This window comes from Homalodisca vitripennis, chromosome 8, assembly GCF_021130785.1.
Source record: "Homalodisca vitripennis isolate AUS2020 chromosome 8, UT_GWSS_2.1, whole genome shotgun sequence".
Taxonomy (NCBI): Eukaryota; Metazoa; Arthropoda; class Insecta; order Hemiptera; family Cicadellidae; genus Homalodisca; species Homalodisca vitripennis.
The window spans coordinates 70,490,316-70,504,322 of record NC_060214.1 but is presented as its reverse complement, the minus strand read 5'-3'; the positions used below and the strand labels follow the sequence as shown (position 1 = coordinate 70,504,322).

Here is a 14,007-nt window from a genome sequence, read left to right as displayed (position 1 = left end):
CAATAACAAATTTTAATTATTTTCAAATTATGTACAATGTTTTAGTAAACAAAATATATTTATATAGTTAAAATTTGTGCAATTCTTATTTTCATTCAATTCCTTGTTCCTATTGTGCAATTTAATAATATTCATATCAATAAATATTCTACCGAGAAAAAGACGTTGTCACGTAAAATCTTCACCCGTAAAACCGACTTTACAGGCAACCATAATTTTTTTTAATTTAATTTCGTTTTTCACTTTTTTCTGTTTATGTTTCTAAAATGGTATAAAACAAAGTCAGACTTGAAGAAAGTAACAGTTTTTGTTTTCGTTTCATACAACGAATTACAACGTCTACGGAACGGCTGCTGTGCTTGATTATTTTATTTCCTTTTATATTTTCTCATCGTTTGTAGTTGGTGAATTAATATATCTTAATTATCTATACCTAGATCTTATATTTTTGCGCTGCCTTTATTGATATTGGACTAGTGGTCTCTGCTCTATCTTTAAATTTTCTTGCTTTGATGGTGGATATATTAATACGCTTATTAGTGAATATGGAATGTTCTACCTGCCGTGATGGTTGATCAGTTACAAATCATGTAAAAAGAGTTTGAATGACCACTTCAGCTTTGATTGCTGTCAGACTAAAAGACATGTAAAGTCATCTTTGAATGATTTCGGGCTTTGATAGTTTGTGTATTACAAAAATACATAAAATTAAATTAGAATAACCAACCGGCTTCGATGATTAATAGAGTGCAAAGCATGGACTTGGAATAACCTCCGCTTTGATGATAATTATATGGATTGTAATCTTGTAAGGTTAATTTGTAATGCCTTGCATATTCTGATTATGGGGAAGGTATTTTTCAAAATTCAACATAACTATGACACCAGATGGTAAAGAAACTACAGGACCAATTTTTTTCCCCTGTTAAAAAATTACATTTCCCAATTTTCTATTTCATTTTGCTGCGTTGTATTAAATTCCACAAGAAATATGATTTAAAATTATTTGTAAACATTTATAAGACGCATATTTTATCTCAAAGTCTCATTAGAAAGATGAACTCTATGCGCTTTCAGCTAATCAATTCTGCAAGGCAGGTGTACACAAACAGTATTGTAGCTAACATTTTTACTGTGCTGCCCCGTCTCTCCTTGTAGTCCATTGCCTCTCATATCTTCACTAGTGCAATATTTCAGACCGCAAGGTTACTAATTATCTCTGCAATACTGCAAGGCAGGTGCACACAAACATAAATCAGTAGCTAATATTATTACTATGCTGTCCTGCCTCACCTTGCAGTCCATTGCCTCTCATATCTTCACTAGTCCAATATTTCAGACCGCAAGGTTACTAATTATCTCTGCAATACTGCAAGGCAGGTGCACACAAACATAAATCAGTAGCTAATATTATTACTATGCTGTCCTGCCTCACCTTGCAGTCCATTGCCTCTCATATCTTCACTAGTCCAATATTTCAGACCGCAAGGTTACTAATTATCTCTGCAATACTGCAAGGCAGGTGCACACAAACATAAATCAGTAGCTAATATTATTACTATGCTGTCCTGCCTCACCTTGCAGTCCATTGCCTCTCATATCTTCACTAGTCCAATATTTCAGACCGCAAGGTTACTAATTATCTCTGCAATACTGCAAGGCAGGTGCACACAAACATAAATCAGTAGCTAATATTATTACTGTGCTGCCCCGTCTCTCCTTGTAGTCCATTGCCTCTCATATCTTCACTAGTCCAATATTTCAGACCGCAAGGTTACTAATTATCTCTGCAATACTGCAAGGCAGGTGCACACAAACATAAATCAGTAGCTAATATTATTACTGTGCTGCCCCGTCTCTCCTTGTAGTCCATTGCCTCTCATATCTTCACTAGTCCAATATTTCAGACCGCAAGGTTACTAATTATCTCTGCAATACTGCAAGGCAGGTGCACACAAACATAAATCAGTAGCTAATATTATTACTATGCTGTCCTGTCTCACCTTGCAGTTAATTGTATCTTGTATCTTCACTACCAGTATTTTGCAGACGCCGACTTCCAATTTTACACTGAGAAAACTTTAAGAATTTTCCTCTTGTTTTCTTAGAAAATTCTAAATTTCACTTCATGAAAAGTTTCAAAATGTCAGCTATACAACATTATCAGGCTGTATTAACTTAAAGAGGTAAATTCTATTTAAATTTATACAATAGTGAAATAAACATTGCTTTATGTGAATATTTTTATACTAAGTTATTTAGTACTAAGTTCAACTAATAACCATTTAATAAAAAATATGTTGAGCACAATCCCGTAATTAAAATACAAAAAGTAAGTAATGTTATTGACCTGCTGATTAATAACCAAATGATTGATGCATTTACCAACAAAAATTGCTTGCTTCATATTGTCATTTCGTACACCTTATGGAATTCGTTTAGATGCAGTACACGTTATTTTTTCAAATATATTTTTAATTTTTTACATTCTTATGTATTGTAACCAAATACAAATGACCAATTAAACGAAATTTAAAACGTATTTTTCTTTTAGGAATAATATTTTAGTAATGACAAATGAGTTAGTCATTTCCAGTATTAAGTCAAATATTGAACTGAAAATTTAACCAATTAAAGCTGAAAATTTAACTTTATTTATTTTACTTATTAATGTATTAAATCAAATGACAATTAATTATAAATGTGTACGGGTAATAGTAAAATACTAAAAGAAGACAAATTATATCTCTTGTAAGTAAATATCATGATCGGGTATGTACAGATATCATAAATGTCATGACTTTCTATCCATTAACTTTCAACCCCATGTTTCCAAAACCGTCATGTAGGGTTAGCAATATAGGTCTCAAAACCTCTAATACACAGCGTGACGTATGTATTTTTAGGGTAATTGCTGTTTTAGGCAGACAACCAGTTATCTCACCATCTTTTTCACTGCTGAATTATATTCACCACTTCATACTAGAGTTCTATACTATTAATACTATACCATTTATAGCATAGCTATTAAGAATATAGTCCATTAAATTAATAACACGATTATTACTATATCTGATGGTATAAACCCTTATTGCCTATTCGCGTGATTGATTGGTTAATTAGAGTAACAGCTTTTTCATTAAATTAAATACTATAATAATGTAACTAAATTTAGCTTATTCCAAATTAAAACTTTGGAATAATATTAAGATTTAAAGGTAAGAACTGAATAAATGAAAATTCTACCCTCTATATACTGCTATAGTTAAATATAAGTGATATAACCAATCTTTGGATCATGCATAGGCCTCAACTGCTCATTCCATTATTAATAAATTTTGGCCAAGGCTACCAGTGGAACTTACTCATCTAAAAGTAACAATTCAGTAATGCACAGGTAGTATAATTTTCAATGTTTGATTCCAAAGGTGGAATGTTGTTGGATTGATTGTTTATGTACGGAAAAAAAGAACATTTATCGCCTAACATTCCACCATCCGTTTTAATGTTTGTTCAATTTTAAGTCCCTAAAAGTATTACATGAATAGGAATTCTGTAAAACAATGTTATGTCTCTAGAATAGTTTGATGAAAAAGCTCAGTTAGTGATACATGAGTTCTGTCAAAAATAAATAGTTAGTGATACATGAGTTCTGTCAAAAATAAATAGTTAGTGATACATGAGTTCTGTCAAAAATAAATAGTTTAGTGATACATGAGTTCTGTCAAAAATAAATAGTTAGTGATACATGAGTTCTGTCAAAAATAAATAGTTAGTGATACATGAGTTCTGTCAAAAATAAATAGTTAGTGATACATGAGTTCTGTCAAAATAAAATAGTTAGTGATACATGAGTTCTGTCAAAATAAATAGTTAGTTATACATGAGTTCTGTCAAAAATAAATAGTTAGTGATACATGAGTTCTGTCAAAAATAAATAGTTAGTGATACATGAGTTCTGTCAAAATAAATAGTTAGTGATACATGAGTTCTGTCAAAAATAAATATGTTTCAGCTTCATAAGTCTTCTTATTTTTAAGACTTTGACAGCGTCATTATTTTCAAGTCTTTACTAATCTTAAAGAAAATCCCATAAAACTTCCTTATATTAGAGAAATAGATTGCTCCCGTAAAAGGGTGTATAGGGGAAGCCAGCGCTAATTGTTCAGCAACATTTGATTTTAGCAGAAAACACTGGTCAGCTGCTGCTGTGCTACTACCCAGTTCTAGATAGAGTTATTTTGTTTAACACAATGGTCGGCAAGATATTATTATGTAACACATAAAAGAACTAAACAATTATCATTGACCATCATCAATAAGGTTTAACACGTTCTGTCCTATGTGAGAACGCGTTACTAAAACTCTTTATAATACAATAGTATGATTGTAAATTACAAATAATTATAGTATGATAAATTTGAATGATTAGATGACGAAATAAAACTGTAATGACCACGAAACGACTGGATAGTACGCACAACAATAGATTCCATATCACTAAAAATCTATACAATAAATCTGGCTTACCACGAAATGCCACGACTGAATAAAGAAAAAAAAGCTACAAAAAACTTCTTAATTGAATAAAAAGATTGATATATTACCAACCATACTTGGTATGACGCGTCTAAAAGCTTAAGATACGATTGAATTCAACTTTCCAGATCACTATACTTATGAAAACCTTGTATACGACTTTAACTCGAAATAGGTTACAATACTGCAGAATATGACTAAAAGGCTTATGATACAACTAAATTCCTCCTTAGAGGATACTATACTTATATTTATACTATATTTATAAATATAAATAAAGGTATATAATATAATAAAATTAAAGAATCTTTACTATACGACCTTTATTATACCTTATTATAAGACTGTTTTAAAAATTAATGCTTGCCATACTAACTCTTATATACGAGTATAACATTTTAACAGCTTTCGATATAACATAATAAAATTAAAAGCCCTATGATACGACTGAATTAAAAATTAAAGCTTGTCATATCTACAGATAGTATTATATACGACTTTATGATTTAAACATCTTACGATATAAGAAAATAAAATTTAAATATTGCAGATTAAAATTATATGATAAAATTAAACATTAAAGCTTGGCATATCACCTCAGAGGATTATATACGACATTAAAGCTTTAAAAGTCTTCGATATAGCACAATAAAATTTAAAAGCCTATGATATGATTGAGTTAAACATTAAGGCTTTCCATAACTATTGTTAGTATTATATACGACTTTAGAGCTTTAACCGTTTTCGATATAGCAGACTAAAATTTAAAAGCCTATGATATGATTGAGTTAAATATTAAGGCTTTCCATAACTATTGTTAGTATTATATACGACTTTAGAGCTTTAACCGTTTTCGATATAGCAGACTAAAATTTAAAAGCCTATGATATGATTGAGTTAAACATTAAGGCTTTCCATAACTATTGTTAGTATTATATACGACTTTAGACCTTTAACCGTTTTCGATATAGCAGACTAAAATTTAAAAGCCTATGATATGATTGAGTTAAACATTAAGGCTTTCCATAACTATTGTTAGTATTATATACGACTTTAGAGCTTTAACCGTTTTCGATATAGCAGACTAAAATTTAAAAGCCTATGATATGATTGAGTTAAACATTAAGGCTTTCCATAACTATTGTTAGTATTATATACGACTTTAGACCTTTAACCGTTTTCGATATAGCAGACTAAAATTTAAAAGCCTATGATATGATTGAGTTAAACATTAAGGCTTTCCATAACTATTGTTAGTATTATATACGACTTTAGAGCTTTAACCGTTTTCGATATAGCAGACTAAAATTTAAAAGCCTATGATATGATTGAGTTAAACATTAAGGCTTTCCATAACTATTGTTAGTATTATATACGACTTTAGAGCTTTAACCGTTTTCGATATAGCAGACTAAAATTTAAAAGCCTATGATATGATTGAGTTAAATATTAAGGATTGCCATACCTACTGAAAGTCTTATATATACGTTTAGAGCTTTAACAGCTTTCGATACAGCAGAATAAATTTAAAAGCCTATGATATGATTGATTGAGTTAAACATTAAGGCTTTCCATAACTATTGTTAGTATTATATACGACTTTAGAGCTTTAACCGTTTTCGATATAGCACAATAAAATTTAAAAGCCTATGATATGATTGAGTTAAACATTAAGGCTTTCCATAACTATTGTTAGTATTATATACGACTTTAGAGCTTTAACCGTTTTCGATATAGCAGACTAAAATTTAAAAGCCTATGATATGATTGAGTTAAATATTAAGGATTGCCATACCTACTGAAAGTCTTATATACGTTTAGAGCTTTAACAGCTTTTTATACAGCAGAATAAATTTAAAAGGATTAAGATTTAATTAAACTAAACATTAAAGCTCGACATACCTAGTCACAGTATTATGTACGACTTTATAGCCTTAACAACTTTTTATATAGCAGAATAAAATTAAAAGTTTTATGATACGATTGAATTAAACATTAAGGCTTGACTAACCTACTGAAAGTCTTAACTACGTCTAGAGCTTTAACAGCTTTCGATATAGCAGAATTAAATTTAAAGACTTATGATACAACTGAAATTAATATTAATCTTAACACACCTAGCCTAAATATGAATAGCGTAAATATTTCTGTACACTCTAAATTGCTACGATACTGGAATATATTAATAATAGGCTTAAGGTGTGGATTAATACGAATAGAAACTTTGTGATACGATTCAATGGGATGAATAAGCTTACAATCTCACTAAATAGAAATGAAAATATTTCTACGACTATACCGCTACTACAGCTGACATGCCATTTCCTAAACTGTTTTCAAAGCTTTTATTGGAAAATCTCAACCTCTTGAAAGCATTTTCTTTGATTGCGGGACCTAGATCCTGAAAGAAGGAAAATGTACGGTCTCATACTAAGAGTTGCGCTGTATCCATTATAACATATATTTTATCCCCTAATTTAAAAAACATTTAATACATGTAGTGCAAAAAAGTATTTATAAGTTTATAAGTATTTTAAAAACACTAATAATATGTTTCATTCGCAAATAAATATATTTATAATTTTAATCGTGTTTTCTAAAAGAGAGGGTTAAGAAATGTTGGTAGCCATAATTCTAACTAAATTTAAAATGATTGCATTTTGGCAAATCTATAAAATCAGTTTTTATTTAAGACCAGTACTGTACTGTATTGTACTATAAGTACAAACGGAGTTATTCCACTGTATGTTGGATCGTTTCATCACCATTTCGCTTAGCGTTCGCCTGCCGCACAAATGCAGGATAGTTTTTTAAGATATAGTAGACAACATAGACAATAGTAAATGCAAAATCATTTTTAGCTTAGTGGTCTATTCTTGTTGACTAATCTAAAGAAGTTGAACATAAAGTATGGAATAAAGTTCATTACCACTTGGGTATCAGGATCAGTTGCAGAAATTTGAAGGCATAAAAGTTACATTTAGAAGTAATGCTATATTACAGGGTACCGTGCCTATGGCAGCAGCGGTAGTAGGCAGCTGTGCCTCGTCACAGCATGAGCATAGACACAGCTGATGGTATATATGTAGCCTTACACTCAGAAGTAATGCTATATTACAGGGTTCCGTGCCTATGTCAGCAGCGGTAGTAGGTAGCTGTGCCTCGTCACAGCATGAGCATAGACACAGCTGATGGTATATATGTAGCCTTACACTCATAAGTAATGCTATGTTACAGGGTACCGTGCCTATGGCAGCAGCGGTAGTAGGCAGCTGTGCCTCGTCACAGCATGAGCATAGACACAGCTGATGGTATATATGTAGCCTTACACTCATAAGTAATGCTATATTACAGGGTACCGTGCCTATGTCAGCAGCGGTAGTAGGTAGCTGTGCCTCATCACAGCATGAGCATAGACACAGCTGATGGTATATATGTAGCCTTACAGAAGTAATGATATGTTACAGGGTATCATGCCTATGTCAGCAGCGGTAGTAGGTAGCTGTGCCTCGTCACAGCATGAGCATAGACACAGCTGATGGTATATATGTAGCCTTACACTCATAAGTAATGCTATGTTACAGGGTATCATGCCTATGTCAGCAGCGGTAGTAGGTAGCTGTGCCTCGTCACAGCATGAGCATAGACACAGCTGATGGTATATATGTAGCCTTACACTCATAAGTAATGCTATATTACAGGGTTCCGTGCCTATGACAGGAGCGGTAGTAGGTAGCTGTGCCTCGTCACAGCATGAGCATAGACACAGCTGATGGTATATATGTAGCCTTACACTCATAAGTAATGCTATGTTACAGGGTATCATGCCTATGGCAGCAGCGGTAGTAGGTAGCTGTGCCTCGTCACAGCATGAGCATAGACACAGCTGATGGTATATATGTAGCCTTACACTCATAAGTAATGCTATGTTACAGGGTACCGTGCCTATGGCAGCAGCGGTAGTAGGCAGCGGGGCCTCGTCGCAGCATGTGCATAGACACATCTGATGGTATATATGTAGCCTTACACTCATAAGTAATGCTATGTTACAGGGTACCGTGCCTATGGCAGCAGCGGTAGTAGGCAGCGGGGCCTCTTCGCAGCATGAGCATAGACACAGCTGATGGTATGTATGTAATAATAACTTATAAGAAAGAGATGAACCATATTTCCTTACGTTTCTCTGATAAATCTGGTTTCATTAATTTTTTAAACACTTAATTATCACTCAAGGAACGAAAACTAATCTATTGTTAAATTGATAATATAATTTTTTTACTGTCATATTGAAGCAACAACTGAACCCTCGTATGAGAAACTACATGATTCTTAATAGTCACCTCACCGTATTGCCTTTTATTGTTCTAGTTAGGCAGGTTATTAATGAGGTTACTACTATTTTTATTTTGTATTATTAAATATTTTAGAATTAGGAGAGCTAGATAACGCCCTCATAGATCTATGTCTGATATTTATAGCTAGATATAGTTATAGCTATTGTTGGATTTATTGTGTGGGGATAGAGATTAACCCCAAATTATCATAAGACCTGAAGTTAAGAGTTCTTGTCTGATAGTCGCAATAACGTTACCAGACGAGGTTTCCATTGAAATTCATAAAGATTTAGATTTAGTGCAGCAAGATGGGATTCTGGTGCCTGACATAATAGTATAATTTCATAATAAATATTGCTAAAATATGTTAATTTATAAAGATTGAGTTATAGGAGTAAGGAGAGAGTGATATTTCATGATGGACTTGAAATTGTTAGACAGTTTACTTTATTCAATATAGTTTTAACATAAAAACCCATAGGCATATAACAAATATAAATTATCTCATCTTGAAAATCTTTTCTTTTGAATGTATGTTTCAATCAAAATCTTGTAATTAATAATAAGAATAATAATAGCATAGTAAAATTAAACATATTTGGTTAATAAAAAAAAAACCGTAATCAGTTTTTTATTTCGTATCCTCCCTTATTATCACTTGCTTCTTGTTCTAAATCCATATTTTCATTCTGAATTCAAGTTCATCAGCATAAGCAGTCTTTTCACTAACTTCTTAGTTTACAACTGCATCTCAAACATGTGTTATTCATGGTGCCAAAAGAGTAACCAAAACAATAATTTGGGTCCCTAGAATCCAAGTTCCATTAATCCTTTAATATATATATATATATATATATATATATATATATATATATATATATATATATATATATATATATATATATAAAGAGTTATGGCTTGCTTTAAAAAAAACAATAATCAGACAGACCTTACCATTTTTGAAACGTTATTTGGTGTAGTATTAAAATATTTATTACGTCCCATTATACTAACTGACTATAATAATAATTAGGTTAGTGTACATCGTATCTTATTATACTAGAAATTGTCAAACTTCCAAGCAAACGAATACCTAAATACACTATACACCATTGGCTCATTTTAACCTCTGAAAGCAGGTATTGCTCACTAATTATCAAAAACAGACACGTATAGCAATAATCCAAGATTTTTTATAAAAATATTGCCCAAGGATTATAGAAACCACCCCATTTAGGTCTCCAGCATCTACATGTAATCTTCATACCCTAAAAGTTACTAGTCTCTGCCTCAGGTTAAGCTGTCTTGGAATCTTTATCAAGTTCAATCTGACTTCGTGTGGCCTTTACTTTCTCGCCATTCAGTTATATATGGTAAATACATCAAAAAATGGTTATGAGGCATATGCACTTATAGGCTGAAACTTGCTTCAGAGCAACAACAAGGCCGGGTTTGTTAACGATACGATGCAAGAAGGAGCGTTCCCTAATAGTAATGAATACTGGCACTGGTTACATCATAGTTTCAGTACTCACTGCCAATTACTAACTTATCTCATGGTAATAAGTTACCTATTATTTATAAACTATTACTTAAACGCCTTATATTTTGATTTAAGTGTCTCAAGCTATAATACAGGGTGTCAATTAAGTCTGGAACCTCTTTTTTTAATCTTTAAACCACAATATAAAAAAATACCAAAGTTCACACATGCTTACTGGTGATAGTAACGCATACATCTGCCCAATTACCCACCGGATAATCCCTTTGGGGGACGGTCCACAAGGATTCTGACAAAATTCTTAAATAGCAGCATAGGTCAAGTTTGGTATCAAATTAAAGGTCTTACTTAGCAGAGTACAATGCCGCAAACCGGACTTCAAAAGGTGGATTCATTCAGTAGTTATAGCTATTTGAATTTTAAAACAATTGAACAATGTAAATTATTAAGTATTACAAGTAAACACCAATGTTTAAGTACCTGTAATCAAAGTAAGTGTTCAAAATGTTCCCCTCCCATCGTCTGGCAATGTCCTAGGCGGTTGTAAAAGCCATCCACTGCCTTTTGAAGGTAGTCACGAGGAATATTTTGAGCTTCTTGGACTATGAGATTTCTTAGGTGCGCCAAATCTCGAGGTTTAGGACGATAAACTTTATCTTTGAGGTATCCCCAAAGAAGAAAATCCAGCGGAGATAAATCAGGGGAACGAGCAGGCCACTCTACTGCACCATGTCTTCCAATCCATCTGTGAAGAAATATTGTATCCAAGTATTCTCTTACAAGGAGAGCAAAGTGTGGTGGCGCGCCATCTTGTTGGAAATAAAATCTTTGAAATTGTCGACCAAGAGCAGCTTGTAGTGCAGGAAGTATCTCATTTTGGAGCATTGCTAGATACGAGTCACCATTTAAATTACCATTGATAAATAATGGGCCCATAATTTGATTTCCTGTAATACCTTCCCAAACGTTAAGTTTCTGTGGATGCTGTGTATGACTCTATCTGCCACTTTCACATTCTAACAGTAGTTGTGTTATTGGTAATAATTATTGATTCCTGGCTTCGATTACTACATTGTCAGATGATGGGAGGGGAACATTTTGAACACTTACTTTGATCACAGGTACTTAAAAATTGGTGTTTACTTGTAATACTTAATAATTTACATTGTTCAATTGTTTTAAAATTCAAATAGCTATAACTGCTGAATGAATCCACCTTTTGAAGTCCGGTTTGCGGCATTGTACTCTGCTAAGTAAGACCTTTAATTTGATACCAAACTTGACCTATGCTGCTATTTAAGAATTTTGTCTGAATCCTTGTGGACCGTCCCCCAAAGGGATTATCCGGTCGGTAATTGGGCAGATGTGTGCGTTACTATCACCAGTAAGCACATGTGAACTTTGGTATTTCTTTCTATTGTGGTTCAAAAATTAAAAAAGAGGTATCAGACTTAATTGACACCCTGTATGTATAGCCTTAAAACAAAGTTATACTTTCATAATTTTAATTCTTTAAATAACTTCTAATTTTGGCCTCCACCTAAAATAGTGCGGACGAACGATTTGTTTGTCAGAAAAAATCTCTTTATCGAATCGAACCACTCTATGTGTGCTTATAAAGTGCAAGTTAGATCTTGACTCCAAGACTAAATAATTGGTATTTTTTATGTTAACAATTGCTTCTTTAAATATTAGATTTGTTCCTTGAAATATAAATACTCGTATTATAGGAATTTACCCACAGTTTCCTTTATATCAAAGTAACCATATTATGAACTATTTTCATTTACACAATGGAGCTTTGAGATAAAAGGAGAATGTGTCATATGAGATGGATACGACTCAGGGGGAAGTGAGTGTTGTGCAACATCTTCAAGTCAGTTCTAACTGTAATGATGTGTATCCTTTAATGGCCACAGCATTGTATCGCTCCCGGTGATGTTTCTTTTTCAACTGCAGCAATACTACCAACACATGTAATGGAAGGAACGAAATTACCTCAGAGTCGGAATGGTGTTTACTTAAAGTAATAAGTATTTTTTAAAACATTTCAACAACTTTGCACGAACTATAATTGGAAAATATAAGTTGTCGCACAACTATTATGATGGAACACTGATAATTCTTCTTCAACTATATTACATTATGTATTGTATTCTGGTTGTCAATAAAGTCAAAACTGTGTACAGAGTTCATTGTGAATTTTTTCATCAGCGATTGTTTTTGAATCTCTTTAGACTATAATGACTACAGATTCCATAAATCAAGCCTGTGACAGAGTCAGATTTCAGACGTTGCATTAAGAAGAAGGTGAACTGGAATTAAACTGAATATTCACAACTAATGATATTTAATACTTTAGGCATTTCAACCGGTTTATAGATATATAGTGGTGAGGTATTCTCGAAACGTAAACGAGTTTAAAAAAGAGTCAAAAACTGCTAAAAGCTGTATTTTTGCTGAAATTCAAAAAAATTACTTTTATTAATATTTAACTTCCGAATTGATCAATTTTCATATTTTATAGCAACAAGTTCTTTTATATCGTGTCAAACTTGTTATATTTATTTTTTTATTGATGTTATAGATATAAATATAATCAAATATAACGATATTTTTATATTGTAATTTGAAAACGTTTAAAACTGTGTCTAAGTCTCTTCATTAATGGACTGTCTTAATAAATTGGAAAACGTCGAAATACTTGTACAAGTTAAGTCGCCGGATACCATAGAACAATTACACCATTGTGAAAATAATTATGTCAATTTTACTTATATTTTTAATCTCTGCTTCAAAGTTCATATTGATATCAACAGCATTTTTTAATTTAATCGTAAGTGCATTTAAATTTATCACTTGTTATTACATGTATGAGGTTAAATCATAGTTGTCAGCAAGCGGGCTTACATAAATTCTTCGCATTCAAAGTAACGAGTTTTCCGGATAATACACTCACATCCCAGACTGTTTTATAACATCACGACCGTCCGTGGCGCTGCATTAATTTCATGCTATTTCTACATTTGAACACCGAATCTTGATACATTAACGCGTGTGTCTGACAAAATCTACTTCCTATATATAGAGACATATTAAATCGACGGTAAATTTCCATCAGCAAATAGAATTAACCATGACTATATAGGAGTCCATAAATCCATATTCTCTGATTTGAGATAACATATCTTAGTGTTAAATATTCTTGTACTCCGCATTATTTTTTGTGATCAATCACAGAGCTTGAATACGATTCAAAATATCGCTTAAATTTGGGTTTCCTTATTTAAGTGCACTTTTTGTTCGAATGATGAGTCCAAGAACAGAAAAGTTAAATTTATGCTTTACACATGCGATAAATCTTTCTGCTTTTTGAAAAATTTCATATTCGCCAAGAGAATTTGTGACCTTAAGAAATAAAAACGGAATTTACTTGAACTATATGACATAAATTGCTCAATAAGGTTTAATCTTATCTAATCTAAGGATTTTTTGGTTCTTTATTTATTTTACCACCGGTTTAAGCTGTATACAAATTCTCTTCTAATGTATTTTTAATATGCAGTTGAATGCTTGCTTGGTAGACCGAATTTGTTGAAAAGAGTGTTTCAGATTATCATATAATTATAAATC

At 32.1% G+C, this 14,007-nt stretch overlaps 1 protein-coding gene across 1 annotated transcript in view; it reads left to right on the top strand.

Moving 5' to 3' along the window:
* The first annotated feature begins 8,643 nt into the window (after positions 1–8,643).
* LOC124368222 (beta-3 adrenergic receptor-like) overlaps positions 8,644–14,007 on the top strand; it is a 31,449-nt gene continuing 26,085 nt past the window's right edge. Inside the window, exon 1 of the mRNA XM_046825496.1 lies at positions 8,644–8,665. Within this exon, the coding sequence (XP_046681452.1) occupies positions 8,644–8,665 (22 nt within the window). The remainder of the gene's footprint in view (positions 8,666–14,007) is intronic.